The following is a 25,495-nucleotide window of genomic DNA, read 5'->3' on the forward strand; positions in this document are numbered from 1 at the left end:
TTGGTAACCATAAGTTTGTTTTCTATGTCTGTGAGTCTGTTTCTGTTTCATAGATAAGTTCATCTGTGTCATATTTTAGATTCCACATATTAGTGATAATTAGTATGTTTTTATACCTCACTTAATATGATAATCTCTAGGTCCATCCATGTTGCTGCAAATGGCATTACTTCATTCTTTTTTATGGCTGAGTAATATTCCATTGTATGTATGTACCACACCTTCTTTATCCATTCATCTGTCAATAGACATTTAGGTTGCTTCCACGTCTTGGGTATTGTAAATAGTGCTGCTATGAACACTGGGGTGTATGTATCTTTTCAAATTAGAGTTTTCTCTGGATATATGCCCAGGAGTGGGATCACTGGATCATATGGCATCTCTATTTTTAGTTTTTTAAGGAACCTCCATACTGCTTTCCATAGTAGCTGGACCAATTTACATTCCCAGCAACAGTTTAGGAGGGCTCCCATTTCTCCACACCCACCTCCAGCATTTGTTATTTGTTACATCAACTATACTTTAATTTTTTTTAATTATGGCTAAAACAAATCCATGTCTCTGTCCCCTCTCTGCTGTCGCAGCCAAGGGACACTCGGGCTCAGACAGCTCACCTCCTCTCTGCCCTACTTATGGGTGTCCCAGTGACCTGGATGACAAACAGATGAACAGCCACCAAAACAAAGACCAAGAGTGCCCTTCCTGGGAGGCTCCCAGCGTCCCCTCAACTGGCTGTTTTCCTTCACATAAGTCAGGCGTGGAAGGACAAGTCAGGTGTAAGGCAGACACATGTTCATCATCTTCCAGGATGAGGAAAATCAAGGCTGTTTCTGTGACGGCCTGTGGAGGTGGAGGCAGAGAGGTATTGCCCATTCCTCACGGGCCACAGAGTGAGCCGAGCAGACTTCTGGGGTTCCTTTCTGCTTTGTGTGTTCCACTTTTACACGTCTAGCTGTGCGCATGTGTGTGATGATCATCATTTACAAATGAAAACTGGAAACATTCTAGTTGCTTAAATGAACTAACCCTGCTAAAAGAGCCAGGTGCCAGGACACGCAAAGATCTCCCTGAGATCAGAGTCAAAAGGCAAAGTGTTGGTCAGCATAGAGAGCACAGATGGACTCTAGGGGAAAGAAAGGGTCAGGCAGGATCCATGCCAAACAGACAGGAATCTCTGAGAAGGCGGGGAGAGAGCGGGAACAGTAAACCATGCCCTCAATGTTCTCCCCAAGAACATTGGCTATGCACCCAGAGTTCTATTTTTTTAAAAATAAATGTATTTATTTATTATTTATTTTTATTTTTGGCTGCATTGGGTCTTCGTTACTGTGCATGAGCTTTTCTCTAGTTGTGGCGAGCAGGGGCTACTCTTCATTGCGGTGCACCGGCTTTTCATTGCAGTGGCTTCTCTTGTTGCAGAGCATGGGCTCTAGGTGCATGGGCTTCAGTAATTGTGGCACACGGGCTCAGTAGTTGTGGTGCATGGGCTTAGTTTCTCTGCGGCATATGGGATCTTCCTGGACCAGGGCTCGAACCCGTGTCCCCTGCATTGGCAGGCGGATTCTCAACCACTGTGCCACCAGGGAAGCCCTAGAGTTCTATTAAAACCTGAGTTTATCAAGAGACCAGAGTTTGGAACCCTGCTATAGAGTGAATGTTCGTATCCCCCAAAATTCACATGCTGAAACCTAAGCCCCAATGTGATGGTGTTAGGAGGTGGGGCCTTTGGGAGGTGATCCTGCCTGATTTACCCAAATCTCCCAACCTCTGAAACACCCACAACAGAAAGAACCTGGGCAGGACAGGTGCCACCCAGCATCCCTGTGGGGACAGCCACCACTACGACCACCACAGCCACAGGGCAGCTCCATGGCTTCATCAACTCCTGGTTTCCCCCAAGAGCTGAGTGAAGAGCCATCGTCAGAGGCAGAGCTCCTGCAGCAGGGCATCCTCAGACTAGATGCCGTTCCAGGTGGTCCCTTAAAACGCAAATGAGATGTCTGCACACAACCCGGGACCCCTTCAGAGCTCCCACCCGCACCCCGACTCCTCAGGGGTTCACAGGCCTGAGCCCCTCACCTCCCACCTCCAGTCTCAGCAGCGGCCCACCTTCCTTCCAAGTCCTTCCTACACAGCAGTGCCTCTGGCCTCAAGGTCTCTGCGGGCTGATCCTCTGCCCACACTTTCACACCCCAACTGTCCTTGGCTCACCCCGTGCATTGCTCAGACCTCCATGTGCTCAGAGAGGCCTTTGCTCAGCACCCACAGCATGCAGAACACGGAGGGACCCCCACGCAGATGACCCTCACCTCTCCTCGACCCAGGAGCAGGACTGTGCATCTTGGAGATGGAATGCCCACATCCCCAGAAGCCCCACGAGGCCCAAGGGTCGTTTGTCTCAGGAACATGGGATCCCAGTGCCCTTTCCAGCGCAGTTTCAGGTAACCCAGGCTCCCCGCCTCACACTCCAGACACTCTGGACCAGGGACACTGATGTTATCCTCAAGGGCAAACATGCCTTGCTCAACCCACGGGCTAGGCTCCGGCTCATCACTCTGCAGACTCTTATTCTGCTCTGCGCTGCCCACCTCACCGCACCATCTCCCCGCCCTGTCCCGGATCCCAGAGCTCTCTCCATCCCCTCTGGCCCAATGGGTTGCTCCTGCCTTGCAACTCCCCGGAGGCCTCCCGTGCCCTCCTGGCAGGCCTCTGCCCAACTCTCTGCATGGTGTTGATCCCGACAAGCCCAGTAATCACTACCCTGGCCTGGACACAGCAGGAGCCCAATGAAGGTGGATGAATGACACCTTTATTCCTATGTGACAGTCATGGAAACTGAGGAACAGAGAGGTCAAGGAACTGCTCAAGCCACACTACCAGTGAGAGGTGGTGTCCTCATTGACAACCCATGCTGACCCAGAGCTGCGTCCTCAACGACGCCAGCCCAGCCAGTGTTTTCAACCCACCAGGCAATTTTCCAATTCTCAGCCAACACTGCCCGGGTGGCCTACAAACTTAGTTCAATCCTGGCACCATGTACCTGGACACAGTTGACACTGTCAGATCCCACAAGATAAGGGCTCAGCCGATATGACTGCAAACCCCTACCCCACTTCAGACGCCAATCACAAGTTCAGGTGATCGATCACCTATGCTTCTGACCCACCAGCTATAAATCAAAGGTTCCCAGGACCCCCTTCTCGGGTCCAATTAATTTTCTAGAGTGTCTCAGAGAACTCAGGAAAAGAGTTCATTTGCTAAATTATCAGTTTATTACAAAAGGATACAACTCAGGAACAGCTGGATGGAAGGGATGCACAGGGCAAGGCACGTGGGAAGGGCTGCGGAAATTCCATGCCCTCCGAGTGTGCCACCCTCCCAGCACCTCCACATTGTTCACCAACTGAGAAGCGCTCCAAACCTGGCCCCTCTGAGTCTTTGTGGAGGCTTCATTACATAGATAAGACCGATTACATCATTGGCCACTGGCCATCATCTCAATCTCCAGCCCTCTTCAGCTCATGGCTGGCTCCACCGGCAACTAGCCCCCAACCTCAGGTGCTTTCCAAAAGTCACCTCATTAGTATAAACTCAGGTGTGGCTGAAAGGGATCTGTTAAGAATATCAAAAGACACCCATTTCACATTATCACTGATCCCTTAGGAAATTCCAAGGGTTTGAGGAGTTCTGTGCCAGAAACGGATGAAGACCAAATTTGTATTTCTTATTATAAATCACGATACCCCCGCCGGGTAAACCGTGATATGGACAAAGACACCCTAGGGCCCCCTTCTAAGAAACACAGGTGGCCCTGGAACCTGGGCACCGGGTGTGGCTTCGCTCAGCTGCCTCCATCATTCCCACTTGCGTGGAGGGGAGCGGGGAAGGTGAGAAGTCTGGGAACAGTTCATTGATTCCACTGGCCAAAAATTCTTCTCATTTTACCACAGCACAGATATTCCGGGTTACCAGCTTCCTGACATCCGCTGCCACTAAGCCCCAGCTGGGCCTGAACAACAGGGAATCAGGATGTCACTGCCCTCAGAGAGGGCCGATCTCGGGGAAGCATCTCCAGGCCCATGAGATCACTCCGCCAGGTGAGAGACAGCCCCTTGGGCTAAGAGGCTGTTCCCAAACAGTCTAAGGAGACTGACACCCGGGGCCCACCCCCCGTAATCACGCAGCTCAGCGATTCCCCTGGGTCGCGTTCACACATTGCACAGAATAGCTTCTCTGCTCCCCACACTCAGGCTGGGGGACTCAGCGCAGCCCAACCTCTCTGAGCCTCAGTGTCCCCATTTGTAACACGAGGCCTCGGTGAACACCACGGGCTGCAGACTACAGACAGAGTAGTAGTCTGCTCTGCTGATGGAAGCGTGAACGGGCTCAACCCGCCACCACATTGTAAAAGCTGTGGACTCCGCACACGCGCACCCGAGGGTGCCAGACCCACTGCCAGGTATGAAAACAGACCCAAAGAGATGGGTATCTGGGATTGTCAAGACGAGACACAGAAAGTAGAGTGGTGGCTGCCAGGGGCTGGGGGAGAGGGCAATGGGAGTTACTGTTTAACGGGGACAGAGTTTCAGTTTCACAAGAGGAAGACTTATGGGGATGATGGTGCAGATGACTACACAGCAGTGTAAATGTACTTAATGCCTCTGAACTGCACACTTAAAATGGGTAAAATGGTAATTGTTATGTGGAATTTACCACAATTACTTTTAAAAGTGAAAAAAATAAAATGGACCCAAAGAAATCAGACTCCTGGGAACCAAAGCCAGTCACAAGAGTGTCCACCCAGCATCATTCATGAGAGACCAAACCGGAAACTCCCCGAGTGCCCTCCACGTGAGCTCGTGGATGAACACACGGTAGCGCCAGCAGACACTGGGATGTCACGCAGCAGAGACAGCCCCACTGACAGCGTCCACCCTCTCATCCCCCAACGTGCAGCCAAGAGCATCCACTTCTGTTTATATCAAGTTCAGAAACAGGCAAAACTCACCTCCACTGGAGTCCAGAGGGGGCCTCCCAGGGAGGAGGGGGCAGAGATTGGGGAGGGGCACCGGGGCCTTTGGGGGCTGCTACTCTTCTATTCCTTCAACACGCCCACCTGGTGATGGTTCATCAAGCGGAAGCTCCTGACCTGTACGTCTCCTCAATATGTTACACTTTGGCTGTACATGTACATACGTGCATACACCACACGTTTTCTACAGCACTGAACTGAATACAATTCCTTCTTTCGATTCACCCCTAAAGCACTGCGGGCATCTGGTCACTCAGGACTATCACAGGGGCAGGAGACCCGGGTAACAGAATGCGGCAGTTATCAGAACAGTGGACCCCCCCAGAAGGCCTGCTCTGCGGGTGCCGGGCCCCCAGAACCAAGCCAACGCCGAGTAGGATGAAAGGATGAGAAAATGGGTTCTTTGCAAGCACTGCACACACAGGGGTGGACAGATGTTCCCGTGTCAGTCATTCCCAAGCCTCTACCTCCCCTCCCAGCTCGGAGAGAGCCGTGCATGATTTCTAGACAGCGAGTGGCCCCCCCATGCTGCTCCACACCACTGGCTTGTCTGCAAACAGCAGGGGTGCGGGCCAGGCGGCGGCTGGGCCTGGCTCCCCCAGCTCTGGGGAGCTGGGCAGACGCAGGGACAGTTGGCAGAACTGAACAAGTCCACTGTTATTCACTGAGCCTGAGTCCGACGCTGTGTGGGTGGCATGTGTGGCATCACTGCCCTTTACAGGACAACACAGAAACAACACAGAAACGTGAGGCCTGATGGCTGTACCTGACCACATGGAAACATGCATGGGAAACGCCCACTGGACGTGGCCCCGTGCCAGCGTCTGGCCGCCGGCACCGGACTTGGGAGGCGAGGCAGGCAGCAGTGGTCACTGCCCGCAGGGTCATCCAGGAAGTGCAGGACGTTCCCAGGAAACTGCCAGGCCCCTGAAAAACACAGGCTCGGCTGGACCAGGGCTTGGTCCCTCCCCGCCAGCTCCCGTGGACTCACAGAGTCAGGACTGAAAGGGGCCCGGGAACAAGCGACCGGCTCAAGGCCACAGGGCAAGTCACTGGCATGGGGCCGCTGGACTCTGAATCCAGTGCTCCGCCGTGGCTCTACAGGCGGGTGGGGTCAGAAGACCCCTCGAGGCGGGCTCACTCTCACAGTGCTGAGCTAAGCTCTGCCTGTGCCCACCCTGCTGGTGGAAGGGTGTGTTGTCAGCACAGCGAAGGCCACGTCAACAGTGAGGATGAAAACACACGCGCACACACCCCCCTTTGATGCTGGACAGCTGGGCCCTCCGCACCACGACCGACCTCCTGGCACCAGAGGAAAGGCCTGCCAGCCGGCTGGCCAGCCTAACCAGCACAAGCCTGGCTTCTTCCACTGACCAACAGGAGAGTACAGCAAAGCCCAGGAGCTGGGAGAAGGATGCAGGGACCTCCGGGTGCTCAAAACACCAAGGGCAGGCGACACAGCAAACCTCAGCTCCAGTGGGCACAGGGCCCAAGTGCCCACTGCAGGCTTCTAACCCAAGCAACTGGCTTCTCCTTCAGGGAGACAGGTCCTCAGACGCCCACCCACCATGGCCAACTTAAAGGGTTTTTGTTTCTGCTGTTGTTGTTTTTACCTAAAACGTAACAACTGAAATTCCGAAAATACAGCTTATTTATACAGCTCTTACAATGATAAAATCCAAACCGAATTCATGTGAGCAGAAGCACAGAACTAGTTCTGCTATGTGAACGGGCACAGGTGGCACAATGCCAGCGATGATGGTGCAGGACTCTGAGCACGAAGGTGAAACCCCCGTGTGCAGGTGGAGCCCTTTCCCCACACCCCACCCCTCTGCCACTGACCCTGGGGCTCGGAGCACAAGCTCACTGCCTAGGGACAGTGATGGGGCCCAGGGACCCGGAATGTCCCCAGTGACAGAGGACGCCCTCAGTGACACAAAAAGTCCTCCCTCGTCTTACAACACCTGCCTCGGTTCTTTCCTTCAGGCATCAATTATCCAGAGTCAGCAAGGCCCCACTTCAGAAAGGGCAAACCCAACACAGGCGGCAGCACTCATGAGCAGACGTCTCTAGACTGCCACCAGCACAAAAGTACACACCAAAGTCTCCTGGCACACACCTCAGGCCCCTCATCGCATGGCAGCAGGCCCTGGACCCCCGCCTGACACCCCAGGGGATAAGATGCAGCCCAGTCTGAGCAGCTTGTACACTAGGGAGAGGGGAGTTGTTTTCTGCAAGGCCTGCTGCACAAGCATCTATTAAACACCTACCGTGTGCAGGCCCAGGTGCTAGGAGACAAAATCAGCCTGATTTCTAGTTCCTCTGCCAAAGAGGACAAAGGTCTAGTGTCACAAGGACATGGCAAAGTTCCAGTGAGATAAAGGAGGTAAAAATGCTCTGAAAGTACATGCACTGATATACAAAAGGTTTAGGTCTGGGGCATAGTTCACCCCCACCTCCAGGGTTAGTGGATCACGTGGCTGACTGCCCCTCCTGATGCTTCTCTTGGGTGACCTGTCCCTACCATGACCTCCCTCAAACACCAGGGCAGGGCAGCCCACATGGCTTTAAGACACATGAGTAACAATAATAACGCAGGAGGAGGAACAACCAACCGTGGCAGCCAACAACAACGACCAGGCACTCCTGTGGGGACCTACTGTGCTCCAGGCTTCCGTCTGCCATCTTCTCTTTAAGAACTTGACCGAGGTGTCCTAATGCCTGCGTGACCCTCAGCTGGGGACCAGCCAGCCGTGTGATCCGGGCAAGGGACTGCAGGGCAGTGGAGTGCAGAAATAAACTCTCACATTAATGGTCAGCTGATCTCTAATGAAGGTAAAAAGGCAATGTGATGGGAAAAGAATAGTCTTTTCATCAAATGATGTTGAAATAACTGACTATCCATATGCAGAAAAAAACACAAAACCCTAAATCTTTACCTCAAACCATACATTAAAAAATTAACTCAAAATGGATCACAAGACTTAATGTATGAGCTAGAACTATAAAACTTCAAGAAAAAAAATAGGGGAAAATCTTTGTGACCTTGAGGTAGGCAAAGATCTGTTAGATATAACTCCAAAAACATTAACCATCAAAAAAATTGATAAGAATTCCCTGGTGGTTCAGTGGTTAGGACTCTGTGCTTTCACCACCAAGGGCCCGGGTTCAATCCCTGGTTGGGGAACTAAGATCCCACAAGCCATGTGGCGTGGCCAAAAAAAAAAAAAAAAAGAAAAATGATAAATCAAACTTCACCAAAACTTAAAATTTTGCTCCTCAAGAGACACCATTAAGAAAATGAAAAGACAAACCACAGACTGTGAGAAAATATTGGCAAATCACAGAGCTGATAAATGAACTGTATCACTGTATCCAGAATTCATAAAGAACTCTTACAACTCAAAAAGAAGACAATCCAACTTTTAAAAAGTGAACAAGACTAAAAGAGCCAACCCCCCAACACACACACACACACACACACACACACACACACACACACACACACAATATACAACGGCCAATAAGCACATGAAAAGATGCTCAAGGGCTTCCTTGGTGGCGCAGTGGTTGAGAGTCCGCCTGCCGATGCAGGGGACACGGGCTGGTGCCCCGGTCCGGGAGGATCCCACGTGCCGCGGCCGCTGGGCCTGCGCGTCTGGAGCCTGTGCTCCGCAGCGGGAGAGGCCACAGCAGCAATGAGAGGCCCGTGTACCGCAAAAAAAAAAAAGAAAAAAAGATGTTCAACGTCATCAGGAAAATGCAAATCAAAACCACAGTGAGATACCTCTTCACACCCACTAGGATGACTATAATTAAAAAGGTAGGCAATAATAAGTATTGACAAGGATGCTGAGAATTTGGAACCCACACACACTGCTGGTGGGAATAAATGTAAAATGGTGCAGCCATTATGGAAAACTGTCTGGCAGTTCCTCAAAAAGTTAAACACATGACCCAACAATTCCACTCCTAGGTGTATACTAAAGAGAACTGAACACACCAAACAAACGTTCAGCAGCATTATTCATAATAGCCAAAAGGTGGAAACACCCCAAGTATTCGTTAACTGGTGAAAAGATAAACAAAGTGTACTATAACCATACAGTAAAGTACAACATGGATGAACCTCAAAAACAATGCTAAGTGAAAGAAGCCAGACACAAAAAAAGACTACATGCTGTACGATTCCAGTTGTATGAAATGTCCAGAAAGGGCAAATTTTAACGACAGAAAGGAGATCAGTGATGGGGTAGGGGTGAGGGTGACAGCAGAGACTGCCTGCAAACAGGCACAAGGCAAGGAAACTCTGATGATGGAAATGTCTAAAACTGATTGTGGTGATGGTTGCACAATTCTATAAGTTTACTAAAATTCTCCAGATCATAGGTTTACAAAGGATGAGTTATACGGCACACGATTGATACCTCAATAAAGCTGTTATGAGTAAAGTAAATAAGTACAATAAAAACAAAGCAAATGCTGTTAAATTCAAGCTAGGTACTGTTGCAGGGCATGTTGAAAACTTCAAAGTAAAAGAAAATTGGACAGGGACTTCCCTGGTGGCACAGTGGTTAAGAATCCGCCTGCCAATGCAGGGGACACAGGTTCTAACCCTGGTCTGGGAAGATCCCACATGTCACGGAGCAACTGACCCCGTGCGCCACAACTACCGAGCCTGCGCTCTAGAGCCCGCGAGCCACAACTACTAAAGCCTGTGTGCCTAGAGACCGTGCTCTGCAGCAAGAGAAGCCACCGCAATGAGAAGCCCGCACACTGCAACGAAGAGTAGCCCCCACTCACTGCAACTAGAGAAAGCCCGCGCGCAGCAACGAAGACCCAACGCAGCCAAATAAATAAATTAAATTAATTAATTAATTAAAAAAAAAATTGGACAGATTTTAAAAGTCCTCACATACACACACACACACAGAGGTAACTATGAGATGATGGATGTGTAAATAACCTTATTGTGATAATCATTTCCCGATATATACACATATCAAATCATTACACTGTACACCTTAAACTTACGCAACGTTATATGTCAATTATATCTCAGTAAAGCTGGAAAAAAATTGGACAGTGTTACAGAGGTGTTAAAAAAATACTAGCACCCAATGATTCTTTCTAATATAATCAACAAAATTGACAGAGACCTGAAAAGATAACAACTGTCTCATAAATTGATTGTACAGTCCATGGTCCCTAAAATCATCTCAACCCCCCTTCCGTCCCCAGTCCATGCTTGGGAACACACACTCAAGTACTGCTTAGGTTCCAGACTGCCTCCCGGAATAAGGTGGCCCGAGGGACAGGAAGCAGAAAAGACAGCCTTTGAACTGGAGAGGCTGAGCACTCTAATCACTGGCAGCAAAATCGAGGTGGCCCATGGTATTCACCTGGGTGCCAGCCCCAATAGATTGTGGTTGACTCGGGTGTCCACAGAGTGGACCTGACTGATTAATAAGGTCTACCAAACAGAATCCAAAAGCAGTGCTGTAAGTGCCTTGTATTTGTGATTTTGTCCAAATGCCCAACTGGAGGGACATCAGGTTTGCTCTGGTCCCAGGCGACAGGAGGTACCACCTTAAACTTTTTGATATCTCTTCCAAGACACTGCTAACTGCTATTAGAGTCTAAGTTGTTCACTTAATTTATTTTTTGAGCCATTATAGCAGCTAACATTTTTCAAGGACCTCTTAGGCGCTAAGCACTGTTCTGAGCACTGTATGAGGATCAGCCCATTTTACATGTGAGGAAACCATGACCCAGGGGGCTAAGCAGCTTGCCTAAGATGACTCAGCCAAAGACGGGCTGGAAGAACATCAGAGATGGAAGAGGATGACTTCAAACAACCGCTCCATCAGATCTGGGGATGTCAGCCTCCAGGGGATCTCTATACCAGGCTGGGCTGCCCTGTCCTTGTGCCTGGGAAAAAGCAGGTGTGGATATCTCCCGTGCCTAGTAGGGAACAGAGCCCTCTGCCCAGCTCTGACTGCATCCCCTCTGACTGCCCCGAACTGTGCTAGTCTCCACTCCCTTTATTTCTGGTGGTCCCAGACACTTGCCTTCTTTCACCTTCCAAAATGAGCGTGAAGCAGTTCTCAAACTTGAGTGGACATCTGACTCACCCTAGGAGTGGGTTTTAAATGCAGGTTCCTAGGCCACAGCAGACCCCAACAAGTCTGAGGCAGGGCCTGGGAAATGCATGTTAAACAAGCTTCCCCACTGTTGGAAGCAGGTGGTGCTGGACCATACTCAGAGGAAACCTGGCCCAGGGGATGCCCACAGGCCAACTGTGAGGCCTAGAAGACCACAAGATGGGATCAGATATTTCAGAAGCCAGGATCAGAGGCTCCAGTCTGAAAGTCTCCATGATGTCCAAATGCCCTGTTCTCTTTCTTCTCTCCTTTCCAGGCAAGTGACCAGACGAGGAGATGGAGCATGAGGAACCCAAACTAAAGTTCCAGGGCAGGCCACACTCCTCATCAGAGGCAGAAAAACAGTGTGGATGGGTACAACTGGTCTGGTAGTCTGACTCATGGTCCTGTACCCAGATGAGCTTCCATCCAGCTCTGAGACCTTGGAAAAGTCACTTCCTCCCTGGGGTTCAGGTCTTTCAGCCACAAAAAAGGAGACTGGAGAACCTGGTAGGTCCCCTCCAACCATTCCCTGGTTGTCTAGCACGGCCTCCCAGCTCCTCTTCCACAGACAGTAATGCCTCCTTGGGCCCAGACCCCCCCCCCCCAAACACAAGCGCCAGGTCACAGGAGAGCTAAGCCTCTGTCCAGACGGGACGGATAGTGTCCAGAACCACTGGCCGGGTCTTCACAAGAAGCCACCAAAGAAAGGGAAAACCGGCGATGGAATGATGTCAATCCTTTTGACAATGACCACTTTGTAAGCACAAGCAAAAGCATCGGGCACCGTGCTAAGCCCTCCCAAGCGTCGCGCCCCGGAACCTCACGCCGGCCCTGGGGGATCCCTATTGAGCATACCCCAGTGTGCATACGAGGGAGCTGAGGCGCGCAGGAGTGAGCTGACTGACCCAAGGTCACCCAGCCGGGACGAGGCAGTCAGCGCCGTACCGACCCACGCCCCGGGGTCCGGATGGAGGGCGCGTGGAGCTCCATGCAGGGAAGCTGCAGGAAGGGCCGCGGGCCGAGCAGAGCCCCCAGCCCACCCTCCGAGGAGGGTCGTGCGCCCAGCCCCGCCGCCCCCTGCCCGCCCCGCGCTCCAGCCCGCGCCTCGCTGTCCGCAACCGGGACCGAGACCCGGGCCGGGGCGGCCGCTCACCGGATTTCGGGGGGTAGCGATAGGCCGAGTTCGCCTGGATGTCGATGTCCTCCACGCCCGCGATGCGGCGACTCAGGATGGAGCCCATGGTGCAAGGCGGGCCGGGCCGAGTATGGGATGGGGGCGGCGGCGGCGCCGGAGGCGTCCTCACGCGGACATAGCCGGTACCAGGCCGCACGGACGCTCGCCCACTGCCACGGGCGCTCGGCCTCCGAGCCCCCACCCCCGGCTCGGCTCGGGGCCAGACGCCACGGCAGCCCTCCGCCCCCCGGGCCCGAGGCACCTCGGGAAATGGAGTCCCCTTGCCGCCGAGGGTGCCCGGCGGCGGCGCGGGATACCCACCTAGGAACTACATTTCCCAGGAAGCTCCTCGCCCGGGCTCGCTGAAGTTGTTGACAAACGGTCCGGGACAAACCAAATGGACCTGAGTCCAGAGGGGAGGAACCATAAACCACACTGCAAACTATCCTTCCCTTTGCATTCCAAGCACAAGACTAACATTGTAACTCTTTAGCCTTTTAATAATCTGTTCATACATAGATCTTGCTAGGAACCAACGCCTTCCATTTACTCCCTCTCTGAAATATCTCCCGGAGCATGGTTCTCCCCACTTCCCTGGGTTTAATCTCCTGGCCCGGCCAGCAGAGGGCAGACCCTTACCTGCCACCCGCAAAGAGCTGGGATGGAACCCAAGATTACCTGGAGCGGTGCACACAGGGGAAGGGAAGCAACTTTTCCGGAACTCTAGGCATCTCTCTGGCTCCACGTCCAGAATAATTCTTTGAAGACATAATTTTAAAGTCCCCCGTGGAGGCAGTAGACCTCTCCCCATTTTACATATAGGGAAACTGAGGCACAAAGAAGGGAGGGGGCCACACATAAGGGTGCTCAAGTTTACAAGAATCAGGGTTAGAGTTAAAGCCTCTTCGCAGATTGCAATGTACTTTCTTGGCTTTGTGACTCACACAAAACTCTGTAAGGCCAAGTGAGGATCTGTTTCTCATTTGAGAAACAGCAGTTCTGAGGAAGAAAGTGACTTCCCAAGACAAGCCTGTCTATCCAGAAAGGAGCTAGGGAGGGCAGAGGCTGTCTAAGAGTCTCAGATGGTAAATTCACCACAGTCCATATTAAAGTGAGTCCTACACCTTTCCAGACACCAGAACCCAGAATACAACCTTCCTATTTTCAGGGGACCTGGGAAGCCAAAAGTAATAAAAGAAGTGAGGGACTTGTGTTATTATAAGGGAGAGTCCAGGTCTTGGAGCCTGATTTAACCTCTCTGCCCTGCAACCAAGATCCCCATTTACTGAGCACCTACTATGTGCCAGACATTGGTGTTGAAGGCTATGCACATATTCTCTCTTTTAATTCTCTGTTGTAGGTTCTATTTTCATTCCCAATTTACAGAAGAGGAAAGAGGCCAGAAGAAGTGAAGTACCCCACTCAGCTTGCATAGTAGATAAGTGGTAATAAAGCTGGAATTTGAACCAGGCCACTCCTCTTAATGCCACACTCCCCTGCCACCCCCAGCCCCTACCACCCCAGAGACAGGAATGCTCCAGTGCCAGATTCCCTGTCTCTTGCTCCCAGATGGGCCTGAAGACATCCCCACCCCATGTGACCTTTCTTCCCTTACTTTAAATTTCTTTCTGTTGAATCACATAACACTGTTGAATCATATATACACAAATAGGTATACCAACACAGCATTCAATTTATCGGTCTCTCTGCTTGTGGGGAGGGAAGGAGAGTACTGAGGGCCTAGATGTTCCCACTGAAAAATAACCCTAAGAGCATGTCCTCCCTACAGATAGTGGGCCAGGGCAGTCATTTCCATGGGCTGATGTTTGATCAATTAAACATTCCTCTTAATAGAGCTTTGGACTTCGGGTATATTTTTCTGTGCTTATCCATGCCCCGGTGGGAGACAGGCCCTTTTTGATTTGATACTGGTTCTACTATCAACATCTTCGCTGGTTCACTTATTTATTCAACAAATATTTATCATGCAGCTACAATGTGAAAAGCAATGAGACAGGCAAAGAGCCAGGAAATAGAGATTAAATGGTGAAACCACCAGATATGAAACATCTAGTGAGGAAACAGACACTACAGGCGAACAAGTGTATAAATACAAAATGTGGTGGGTGCTATAAGGGAATGGACTGAGGTGCAGTGAAATACTAGGAGAGACCTACTATTCATAGGGGAATCAGGGAAGGCTTCTCTGAGGAAGTGACATTTAAGCTAGGACTTGAAATACAAGTAAGAGCCAAGCAGGCAAACGCTGAGGGAGTAGGCAGCCCAGGTTCCAGGCAGGGAGAGCAGCATGTGCAAAGGCCCTGAGGAGCTGAGTAAGATCAATGAGCTCAAAGGCCAGTGTGGCTAGAATCAAGTAGGCAGGAGAGTTCAGGAACAGAGGTCAGGAGTGAGGCAGTGGCCGGATCTCAAGGCCCCTCAGTCAGCCAGTATCGGGTCCTTTGAAACATGAAGAAAGACCCTAGGCATACTTCATGGCTAGTATGAATCCCTCAAGTCGACTTCTCAAGCCTTCTGAGGGGGCAGGATCCCTGCCTATTCATTCTTGTGCTCCCAGAGCCAGGCACCCAGTGGATGTCTGATAAACACATCTGTGGAGTGATTGAAGGAATGGAGGGGGAGAGGAGCCCGGGGTCCTGGGCCTACCATCAACTGGCTATCCCAACTTTGCCAAGGTCCTCAACCTCCCTGGACCTCAGGTAAGATGAAGGCATTGCCATAAATTCCTTTTATACCTCCATTCCCACCCCCCCCATCTACTGGCCCCAGCTGTCAGGCCCAATCCGAGCCTGCTAAGAAATCCAAAGTCCACTCTCTAGCCAGGCTGATCCTGGCTGAAAACAAGGTTGTTTTTTCCTTCCCGCTGCCCCTGGGAAAACAAGCTGGCTGGGGGGCCATAGGGGCCAGAGGGGTGACCTTTGCTCCTGCTAGCCCCACCTGCCCCACCCAGCCAGCCAGCTGGCCTGGAAGAGCTCCTTCTGGGCTGAGCAAGTCTAGGCAGGTAACTGAGTAGTGCCCAGATGAGAGTGAGGGAAGGGGTGAAGGTACTTCCTGCCTCCCTAAGCAAGAAAAGCCCCCAGTGGTCCCTGCCAGGACAGTGCCCACCCTCCTTGGCCAGAAACACACCCTGCTGGCCCACTGGGTGCCTACTCTTTTCCACTGGCTCTGAACACTGTCAAGAGTGTAAGGAAGTTTGGATTCCAGCCTCGGTTTCCTTATCTGTAAAATGGGGCTTGGGTTCCCTACAGTGGTCCAGATGGAGGCAAAGAGGTGAGTGCTAAAATGGTGCTCTGAGCACCACAGGCATTAATCCCCCAGAGCAGTCCTGGGAGAGTTCTAAGCTGCTACCTTGGGTTCTACAAATGAAGGAACTGAAACTCAGGGCCAGAGAACCTTGTCCCAACATCAGAGTCATTAAGTGGCAGAGTCAAGACTAACAGCCAGGTCTGTCTGGCTCCAGAACCTGCTCACCTTCCACCATACCCTGTTGCTGTCCCAGTAGTAATAGTGATAGAGGTAATGACATTCAGAACTGCCCACCCCGTGCTGTGCTGAGCACTTTGTCCACATTAATTCACACTTATGATGCTTTGTGAAGGTGAGGGGCCATTTTTAATACGAGCAGAACTCTCCTGGCACCATCAAGATTTGCAAAAAATGGTGCAGCCTGAGTGATCCCCATGTGGCAGAAAGGGGCTGAAACCTTATTTCCTGAGTGGACTTGGGAAATAAGTCCCAAGGTGACTTCTGCCAAGGTTGAGGCACCCACCTGAAGGGGACACTGAGTCCTCTCCCTGCCAAAGGGCCAAGCTCCCATCTCCAGCCCTCAGAGGCCTTTTAGCAGTCCCACTGCTCCAGGCTCCCCTCCTTCCCCCAGCTATCCCGATGCCCCAGCCTCCCCGGAGCCCCCATAACCTTGGGAGCCTTCAGGTCCTGTCCACCATCTTCCATCCTCCTCCTCTTACCAGTCAAAGCCAGAATCCCCTGGAAGGGTTGAGGGACCCAGGAAGGGCTCCTCCCAGAGCCCTGCAGGTCCTCCTCCTCCCCCCAGGGTGGGACAGTTCCCTCCATTCAATCTAATTCTGCAACAAATCCCTGGGCAGGGACGGACTCCCCTGGAACCAGACAAACCTAGAACATCACCTGACCCGGACTGGTCCTCTCTGCCACCATCTGGTCTCCACACTGCTCAGCCACAGTGATCCTAATGCACACAACGGATCAGATGTAGTAAACCCCCTCAATGGCCTTTAGCCCACCATCTCCAAGGCCTGTGCCTGCTTCCTGAGGGTACTTTCCACACTTGCAATTCTACATCTCTTCTTGGGATTTTTCTTTTTTTAATTTATTTGGCTGCATTGGGTCCTCGTTGCTGTGCACGGGCTCTCTCTAGCTGTGGCAAGAGGGGGCTACTCTTCGTTGCAGTGCGCAGGCTTCTCATTGTGGTGGCTTCTCCTTGCGAAGCACAGGCTCTAGGTGCACGGGCTTCAGTAGTTGTGGCACACAGGCTTAGTTGCTCTGTGGCATGTGGGATCTTCCCGGACCAGGGTTCGAACTCGTGTCCCCTGCATTGGCAGGAGGATTCTTAACCACCGGGCCACCAGGGAAGTCCCTGTTCTTGGGATTTTTGATGCACGCCCCCACCCCACGCACCAGCCGACCCTTCTAGAGTTTGTTCTCTGCATCCCTGGCCAGATCAGAGCCAGGAACAGAGTAAGGGCCCAATAAAGAGTTGCTCAACTAATGAAACTGGTGTCCAGGGAGCGCGGGGAACCGGGATAAGGTCATTCTGAGCCGCAGTGACGAAGCCCCCGGCCCCAGCTCCGAATCCGCCCGGCCCCTACACTGCCGAGCGGCAACGTCAACCGGAAGCGGCGCGTGCGGAGCTGTAAACACAACCCTCAACACCCTACCTAGCGCTCTCCTCAGCCCCGCCCCCGCCCTCCACGTGACGCGCCCCGCCCGCCCCAACCCAGTGCCCGCCCCCGCTGTTGCCTCATTGGGCGGCCAGCTTTGTTTACCTTATATGGCCAGGTCCTAACACCTCCCGACAGCCCATTGGCTGAGACGCGGCCTCATTCACTTGACGTCACAAGGACTGAGCGATGCAAATAAACCAGGGCATTCTGGGAATGGGAGTTCGGGGCCGCCCCGGAACTGGCGCCGCGCGGTCCTAGAGTCCGCCTACTAAAAGCTGAGATTTCCGGCAAAGCGCACGAAATATTGCGTGGGAAAGTGCAAGCATCCCGCAGAGAGTATGCAGAGGCTCCAGAGACTGCTGGTCTCGCCTACCTGTCTCGGTCGCCACCCCTTCCTCTGATGTTCCTTGGGTCTACTGTGTGCTTGGCGGAGCGCCAGGCCGCGGAGGGACCCGTGTCACAAGTGGGCGACGCGAGCTTGTGCCCTGGGTGTTGGGGTGACTCGGAAGGCTTCCTGGAGGCGGTGACTTTAGGCAGAACCCTAAAGGGCAGAATAATTCATTCACTGAACGAGTATCTGTAGGCGCCTACTGTGTGCCAGGCTTTCGGGGCCTTATGGCCCTAGTGCTGTTGATTTGTGCCAAAATTCTTGGCCCATCCCCCTCCCCAATAGTGCGCCTACTCAACACAGAGAGATGCCAATCACACTGGGGTTCGGGATACTGGGATCTTGGTAAATACCCTGAGGCTGCGTTTGCGCCCATGCACAGTGTCTATGGCCCCCGTCTCCTGACCCCCGTCAGTTCAGTCACGGGCCTGGGTACGTGCCCGTCCAGCTTCTGCACACAGTAGGCGCCCAACGCTCAGACACACCTTCGGCCCCGGGCCGGCCCGCAGCTCCCGGCCGAGCGCGGCGGAAGCGGCGCGGGACTACATCTCCCAGCATGCCCCCCGCGGCCCGGAGCGAGGCGAGGCTCGGTGAGTCAGAGCCGCACAGTAAATATTTGTATTAGCCGGAGCCGGCTCGCTAATGGTGGACGCGTGAGGCGAAGGAGCGCGCGGCGGCGGGAGGCCGGAGCGGGCAGGCGGCGGAGGCGCCATGTCCGTGAACATGGACGAGCTCAAGCACCAGGTCATGATCAACCAGTTCGTGCTGACGGCCGGCTGCGCAGCCGATCAGGCGAAGCAGCTGCTGCAGGCGGCCCACTGGCAGTTCGAGGTGCGCGGCCGGGCTGGGGCCGGGGCGCGGGTGTCCGTCCCGCGTGGCTACGCGTGCAGTGGAGCATGTGCGGGCCGGTGTGGACACGTGCCGCGGCGCGCTTGGCCGGGGTCGGGCCCGCGCACTCGGCCCGGAGCCCCGGCGGTCGCGCGCCCCGGCGGCTGGGCCGCAGAGCGCACACGCGGCGTGCGGGTCAGGCCCGCGGCGCGGCCGCGTCTACGCGGCCCCCGGAAACGCCGCCCGCTCGGGGTGGGCGGAAGGGGCAGTCTGCCTCCCCCGGGCCCGAATCCCCAACCCCCAAATTCCTGGGCGATCGGTTTTGGGGGCCCCCCTTTTTGTGCGGGTAACGGCCAGGGCGGGGCGGCGCCGAGGCCCAAACGGACAGACTGGCGGGCGGCCGGAAGGAGGACGCCCCAGGCCTGAGCCGAGCTGGGCCCACGCCGCCCCCGCCTTGGGAGCTGCGGGTTTAAGATAAGGGAGACCCGAGCCCGCGGTTGGAGCCGCCCGGTGGGTCTCAGGGTCTGAGGATCTGCGTGTGGGCTGGACAGCTCGGCGGCGCGTGTCCACGTACATGTGCATTTGTATTTACGCACGCGCCACGCTGCGCGTGGACATGTTGGCGCGCGTGCGCGCGTGTGTGTAAACACGCAGTCCACCGGGGCGCGGGTGCGGGGTGTGTACCCACACCACAGGTCGCCGTTTTGCAGACGGTGCTCTCGCGTGCGCACACATGTGTACAGGTGTTGTGTCGGAGCCCCACACTACAGCTACGTGTGCATCTGTGTACCCTGCTCCAGAGGCGTGTCCAGGTGCTCTCCTCTGTGCTGGCCGGCGAATCTACCTGCACAGTGCATGGCATGATATACACGGTTCAGTAGCTTCTAGCTTTCAGCCAGCTGGGCAGGAGGTGGGGCTGCCCCAGCCTGGCCCCCACCTCCCCAGGCCTCCCCGACCCATAGGGCACTAGTGCCCAGGGCTTGTGCTGCCAAGAGGCCACCTGGCCTTCCCTACTCTGCCGCCCCAGAAATAACCCAGGATGGTATCTAGGGATGAGGCCAGAGCCCCTTGAGCTCTTCCCCTCACAAGTGTAAGGTCACAGCCCCAGCCAGTCTGTAGAGTCTGTGCCCAGCCCAGGCTTCAAAGCCTGGTTTCTAGATGGGGAGCAAGCTCAGGGAAGGTATTTGGGCCGTAGGAGGGACAGGGAGCCAGGGTACTCTGGAATTCAGCTTCCTGGGGGTGGGATGGGGATCAGAATTGCTGCCCGAAGGTTGGGACAGTCTGGGGAGGCAGTGGCCTGTCCACCCAGGGGAATCCTTGCTCACTTTCCTACCAGAGATCTCAGGGGGACTGCTAACCCTGCGGTGGTCCTCACATCACAAGATGGGAGGCTGCTCTGGCTCTCTGAGCAGGTCCCACTCTCTGGCCTCAGTTTCCTCAGCTGTACCTGGGGCATGTGAGTTGACCTCTAAGGAGTGAATGGCCAACCCCGGCAGCCCCACCCTGCAGGAAGCTCCCCAATCAGCCCGTTTGTCTCAAGAGCTGGATGTGGCAAAACTTGCAAAACCACATTCATGGCAGTTTGCTTGAGTCCCACATCTGCATACCCGGCTCCCCCGTCTGCCTGGGGCTGGGCAGGCAGGTAGGTGTCCGGTCTGCCTGGGGCTGGGCAGGCAGGTGTCCGGTGGGAAGCGGCTCTGCCTGTCCGCACTCTCAGCCCAGCCCACAGAGCCTGGCACCAGCCTGGCAGTCACTCAGGCAGCACTGGTTGGTGTCGCTTGGTCACAGGACTTGAAAATGTAACTTTGAAAATGGAAATGCCTGGGGAAAAACTCTGATCTCAGGAGGGGCAGGAGCAGCTTGCAGACTGGGGAGCTCTGGTGGCCCCCAGGGTAGGAGCCCTGTGCGCCAGGCTCCCTGAATCTCAGTTTCACCATGTGTAAAATGGGGAGGCGGATAGTAGGGAGGTCTGCTTAAGGTAAAAATGGATTGTGAACATCCAATCTTTAGGTCTTCCTGGGAGTGAGTGGGGTTCCTTGTGGTAAACTCCCCTCTGTGCCCTCTTCCCTGGCTAGCTGCACACTTGGACTGAGGGCTGGCGCAGCAGGAGGCCTTGTTTTTGGGTCATACTCTCTGTGATTCAGGTGTTAATGGGGACAGAAGGCTGCTGGAGGGGGACCTGTGTGCTTTAAGGTTGGGGGTGCTTTAGGAAGGCAGGAAAAGGGCAGCCGTTTCTCCCTGGAATCCTCACACACAGCAATGGCCTTCAGAATTGCCGTTGGGGGAGGAATGGTTTGGTGGGTCCCTTGGGGCTCCTGGGGGTGTGTGTCACAAGGAGGTGCTTAGAGATCAAGGCCCTCCCCCCAGCTCCCACACCCATGTTTGGGGACACTGGGGTAGGGCATCTCCAGCAGGAAATTCCCAGAGTAATTCACTTGAATTTAATAATAAAACCCCTAGGGTAAGCCCTAGAAGCCAGGCTGGGTTTCTGGGTGTGTTGGGAGTGGGGGAGGGGCTGACAGCGCTGGGCTGTGGGGTGGTGAGCCCGAGGGGGGAGCCATGGAGGGCAGAGCTGCCTGCAGACCCTTCACACACTTGACGGGCTCCCTCACCCAGCACTTTCGCAAGAGCAGCTGGTTCCTTTATTTTCCTGGATGCCTCTCCTGCAGGGGTCGAACCAGGACACACCAATGCCAGCGGAGGCCACCCTGGGGCCCCTCCTCCCAGCCCCTCAGGGTCACTAGAGGAGCTTGTCTGACCCAGGCCAGCTGCCACCCCCTTTCTCACCCACTTCTCACAGTCCTGGGTGCATACCCCACTTCAGCCTTCCTCCTGCTCCACCACCTTGAGAACATTCCAAGGAAGGCTCAGGTAACTGGACAGGGGTGCAAACCCCAGACCATCCTACTTAATTCCGGCTCTCCCAGCTGGACCGTGGATCTCCGGAGGTCACTGCGGCTAGGGAGGGGAACCTGCAAGCCACCTAGTCCCATCACCCTGTGGTGCAGACGGAGAAACTGAGAACCAGGGCAGAGTCCCTTGGCCAGCCTAGGAGAGGAGCAGGTGGGTTACACATTCAACATCTGGGTGCCTTTGCTGTCCTCTGGCTCATAGACAAGGAAACTGAGGCTCAGGGAGGAGTAGGGACTTGCCATCCATGGAGTTGGTGGCAGTAGGGCTAGAATCTGCCGGAGGCCTTTCCCCATGAGACAGGCCCCCATGTCAGGTGAGCTGGAAGCACTTGGCAGCCAGGTGGCAGGCAGTGTCATGAGGGTCCTCCCCACCCACCAGACCTGCCCAGAGGTCCACAGTGCCTCTTTGGGCTGCGGCGAGGGTCGAGGGATGACAGGCATGCTGCCTCAACTTGCCAGGCCAGGGCCACAGGGGTCCTGAGGGTAAGCGTGGGCCTTTCTTCCCGCAGACGGCCCTCAGCGCCTTTTTCCAAGAGACCAACATCCCCTACAGCCACCATCACCACCAGATGGTAAGTGTCCCCTGCAGCCCCAGGGGCAGCCCTGCGGGGCTGTCCCAGTTCAGGGCAGGGGGAAGCCACCCAGGGCCAAGGAAGGTGCAGTGGCTCTTGGCCACGGAAGAGCCGCTGGGATGGGACTCCTGGGAGCCTGGCAGCAGGCACAGTGGGCTAGCCCATCTCGGACACCACACCTTTCCTCTGTGAGCTCCTGGCTGGTGGACCGCCTGCAGGGTGGGGTGCCTCCAGGGAAGGGGCATGTGTCTCCTCGTGGGAGCCCGGGGCCCTTCCAGAAAGGGGGTGCTCACCCCTCCCTCTCTGTTCCTCTTCCCCCACAGATGTGCACTCCAGCCAACACCCCCGCCACGCCCCCCAACTTCCCCGATGCCCTCACCATGTTCTCCCGTCTCAAGGCCTCCGAGAGCTTCCACAGCGGAGGCAGCGGCAGCCCGATGGCCGCCACGGCCACGTCGCCCCCGCCGCACTTCCCACTCGCCGCCACCAGCAGCTTCGCGGCACCCAGCTGGCCGGCTGCGGCCTCGCCCCCAGGGGGGGCACAGCACCACCAGCCGCAGCAGCCGCCCCTGTGGACTCCGGCACCCCCTTCCCCGGTGTCAGACTGGCCGCCCCTGGTCCCCCAACAGGCCGCCTCAGAACCCAGAGCCCACCCTGCCATGGAGGCCGAGAGATAAGGGAGGCCCCTCCCCCCTCCCGGAGGCCAGAACCCCGTGGGGCGGGGGAGAGGACGTCTCTGCGGGCCCCCTTCACCCTCTGTCTGCACCCCCATTCCCCAGAGCCCTGGGGGGGAGAGACCGGACCCTTGTGCCAGTACGCAGGCTGCCCGCATGCGTACCCAGCAGCGCGGGCCTGCGGCACCCAGCTTTCATGGATTTGGTTCAGAGTCGTCTGGGTGCTGGTGGACAGAACCTCAGAGAACAAGCAGCCTTCCCCCGAGGACTCACCTGCCCCACCCCACCCCAGGGGGCTGCGGAGCTCCCTGGGGCTGGTGGGCCTAGATCCCCACCCTCGGGAATGCAGAGCCTTCTCCGCATGTGTGCGTGTCGCTGTGTCTGTGTATTTATATGTATGTCGCTCTTCGAGAAGCAACCTAGTTTATGGGGCAGCTGGACTTTGCATGTTAGAGTGAGCCCCCTCTCCCCTTGTCCGCCGTCCCTCTCCCCAGGGCCTTGCCCCTCTCCCCTGCCCCCTGGGCAGTCAGCCTTGCTGTTCCCTGCAGAGAAAAGGATTGTGGGAAACTCCAGGACTCTTCCCACCCATCCCCCAGCGCCTGCCTGCTGGGGCTGCCTGCATGCCTCCCCAGAGCCCGGGGGTACCCCATCCCCAGTTCCTTTCCCCCTTTTAACAAAGGAGAAGAAAGAGTTCCAAACCACCACCAGGCTCTGTGGTCTTGCCTCGTATCCTAAGCTTTGCTGCCAGCTGGCCCTGTGTGGAGGGGGAGGGAGCCAACGGAGCCCAGAGCAGGGGCCCACCCCCCAGTCCCGCCTGGCTCCACACCGCTCCTGTCTGTTGCTGTGTTTTCAACCACAACATGCTCTGGAATCTTCCTGCCCACCCCAGGCTTTTCCCATGAAGTTAGTTCCTGCCCTGTGTTCCCAGAACCCCTGCCTCCATCTGCTCACCCTTCCCCCGTCCGACTGGACAGATCCCGACCTCCAGGGCTAACAGCTGCCTTCCGGTCTGCCAGGGTTTCACAGAGGACTTTTCTTCCTGGCTTAGGGCCCCAGTGACTGGCTGCAGGCTGGACCCTCAGCCCAACCTCCAGCAAATATGCTGTGTGGGCAGGGCCCTCCCTTGGGGAGGCACAGGACACAGCACCCGTAGTAAGATAGCAGGCTTGGCTGCAGAGCCCGTGGGGGCTAGCAGCAGGGACCGGACAAGGCTGAGCAGAGTCTAACCCACAGCTCAAACCTTTGGTTGCTAAGGAGACGAACCACTCGGGCAACAGTGGATCCCCGGCTGCTATCAAGCCAGGCTAGGGCAGGCACCTGTTCTTGCTCCAAGGGAGAAGCCAGGGCGCCCCACTCTGTCCTGGGCAGCCTGTACCAGTGGAGGGCATCCCTGGGGCGGCTTTGGGAGAAGGTAGCCTTGGCCTTGTACCCCTTCGTGACGAGCTGGAACGTGGGGAAGGAAGGAGGCGGGGGCCTCTGCAGCTCTTCACTGGCAGACCTTACTCCCTAATCTGGGAGAGCCTGCCAGCACTCAGCCCTCTGTGGACGGCGTCTGGGTTGGGGAGTTCTATTTTGGAAGGTCTCCTGCTTGACAGGTGTCTCAGCGCCTGCCATCAACAGTTCTGCTCTCGCTCCCCAGGGATGCCGTGCTGCCACTTAGCCTCACCTCTGCCCTGTTGGAGCCTGGACAGGCTCTGCGGACCACTGTCTGTCCCCGCTTATCACTGAAGACTGACCGCGGCGCCCCTGCTCTAGCTGTTGCTTATGTTCTGGAAGTGTGTCCTCACCTTGAAGCCCACCCTTCTAATGGCCTTCAGAGGGGGCGCAGCTCTGTCTGGGGTGCCTGTGGTGAGGGAATTGCGGGATGGGGCAGGATGAGAAGGGGGAGGCTGCCCTAGGCCTCTTTACTTTCATCCTTTTGGATGGAAGACAATTCTCAGGGAGCTGCCACATCTCCCTCCAAGTGTAGGAAAAATGGTTTGTAGAGGCAAGTAAGTATTTCTGGGTTATCTGTGACATGGGGGTTATCTGTAACAGTGTGCCTGAGCTCCCCAGTGTGCAGATTACTGAGGTGGCCGTATGCGTTGGAGCCACACAAGACAGTGTACAGTCCAGAATGTGCACTCAGCCTACCCCCAGGTGGGCCCCTGGGTGGCCTGTAAGTGATCCACACCCTTGCTACTCAAAGTGTGGTTCCCAGACCAGCGGCATAACCTGGGAACTTGTTAGAGATGCAGGACCTCAGCCCCCAGCCCAGATCTACTGAAACAGAATCTGCTTCTGACAGGATCCTCACGTGCCCAGTGGACATTCAAGGGTGAGAATGTCCCAACCTGACCAAGCCTAGTTCTGTTTCTGGAGGCCCCCACGGGCTGGGCCTGGAGGTCCCTGGTGGTCTCATTAGGGCTGGCAGGGACTTGAGGTTCCTGTAGATCCAGCTCTTCTAGCATGGGCACTCTAGACATTGGAGGCTGGGTCCTTCTCTGCCATGGGCGCATCCTGTATGCTGTGAGATGTTGAGCAGTATCCCTGGCCCCTTCCCATGAGTAGATGCCAGGAGCAGCCCCCAGTTGTGGCAACCAAAAATGTCTATAGGCACAGTGAAACATCCCCTGGAAGCAAAGTCACCCCAGTGGAGAGATCCCACGCTGCCTGTGGTTCCGTAGCTGGCTGCACAGCATGGCCTCCAGGGAGCTCCCAGGCCCCACGGCATCAGAATCCCTGGGGAGGCCCTGACAGTACAGTTTTAAACATTCCCCAGGATATCAGTGATCGACTTGTGAATGTACTAAAAACCACTCAATCGTATACTTTAAAAACTGTATGGGGGCT

General features: G+C 55.1%; 2 protein-coding genes across 8 annotated transcripts in view; one reads left to right on the plus strand and one right to left on the minus strand.

Annotated features, from left to right (window-relative positions):
• MGRN1 (mahogunin ring finger 1) overlaps positions 1–18,168 on the minus strand; it is a 58,138-nt gene extending 39,970 nt beyond the window's left edge. For 2 of the 6 annotated variants that reach the window (XM_027117508.1, XM_027117506.1), the window contains exon 1: positions 12,332–12,564. In XM_027117508.1, the coding sequence (XP_026973309.1) occupies positions 12,332–12,419 (88 nt within the window). In that variant the 5' untranslated portion in view covers positions 12,420–12,564. Of the gene's footprint in view, positions 1–7,692; positions 7,859–12,331; positions 12,565–17,662; positions 17,831–18,030 lie in introns of those variants that run through there. The other 4 variants (XM_027117512.1, XM_027117509.1, XM_027117510.1 and 1 more) reach the window with 3 other exon arrangements.
• A 125-nt stretch (positions 18,169–18,293) lies between these two features.
• Positions 18,294–24,532, plus strand: UBALD1 (UBA like domain containing 1). 2 transcript variants are annotated; one of them, XM_027117519.1, is made up of 3 exons: positions 18,294–18,508; positions 21,927–21,989; positions 22,313–24,532. In XM_027117519.1, the coding sequence occupies exons 1-3, from the start codon at positions 18,389–18,391 to the stop codon at positions 22,664–22,666; spliced, it is 537 nt and encodes a 178-aa protein (XP_026973320.1). In that variant the 5' UTR covers positions 18,294–18,388; the 3' UTR covers positions 22,667–24,532. The 2 variants fall into 2 exon arrangements, with proteins under 2 accessions (XP_026973320.1, XP_026973322.1); XM_027117521.1 differs by having other exon boundaries at positions 18,299–18,421.
• The last annotated feature ends 963 nt before the right edge of the window (positions 24,533–25,495 follow it).

The sequence above is a fragment of the Aethalodelphis obliquidens genome, unplaced genomic scaffold (assembly GCF_003676395.1).
Source record: "Aethalodelphis obliquidens isolate GAN/ISIS:26980383/991018 unplaced genomic scaffold, ASM367639v1 scaffold18, whole genome shotgun sequence".
NCBI lineage: Eukaryota > Metazoa > Chordata > Mammalia > Artiodactyla > Delphinidae > Aethalodelphis > Aethalodelphis obliquidens.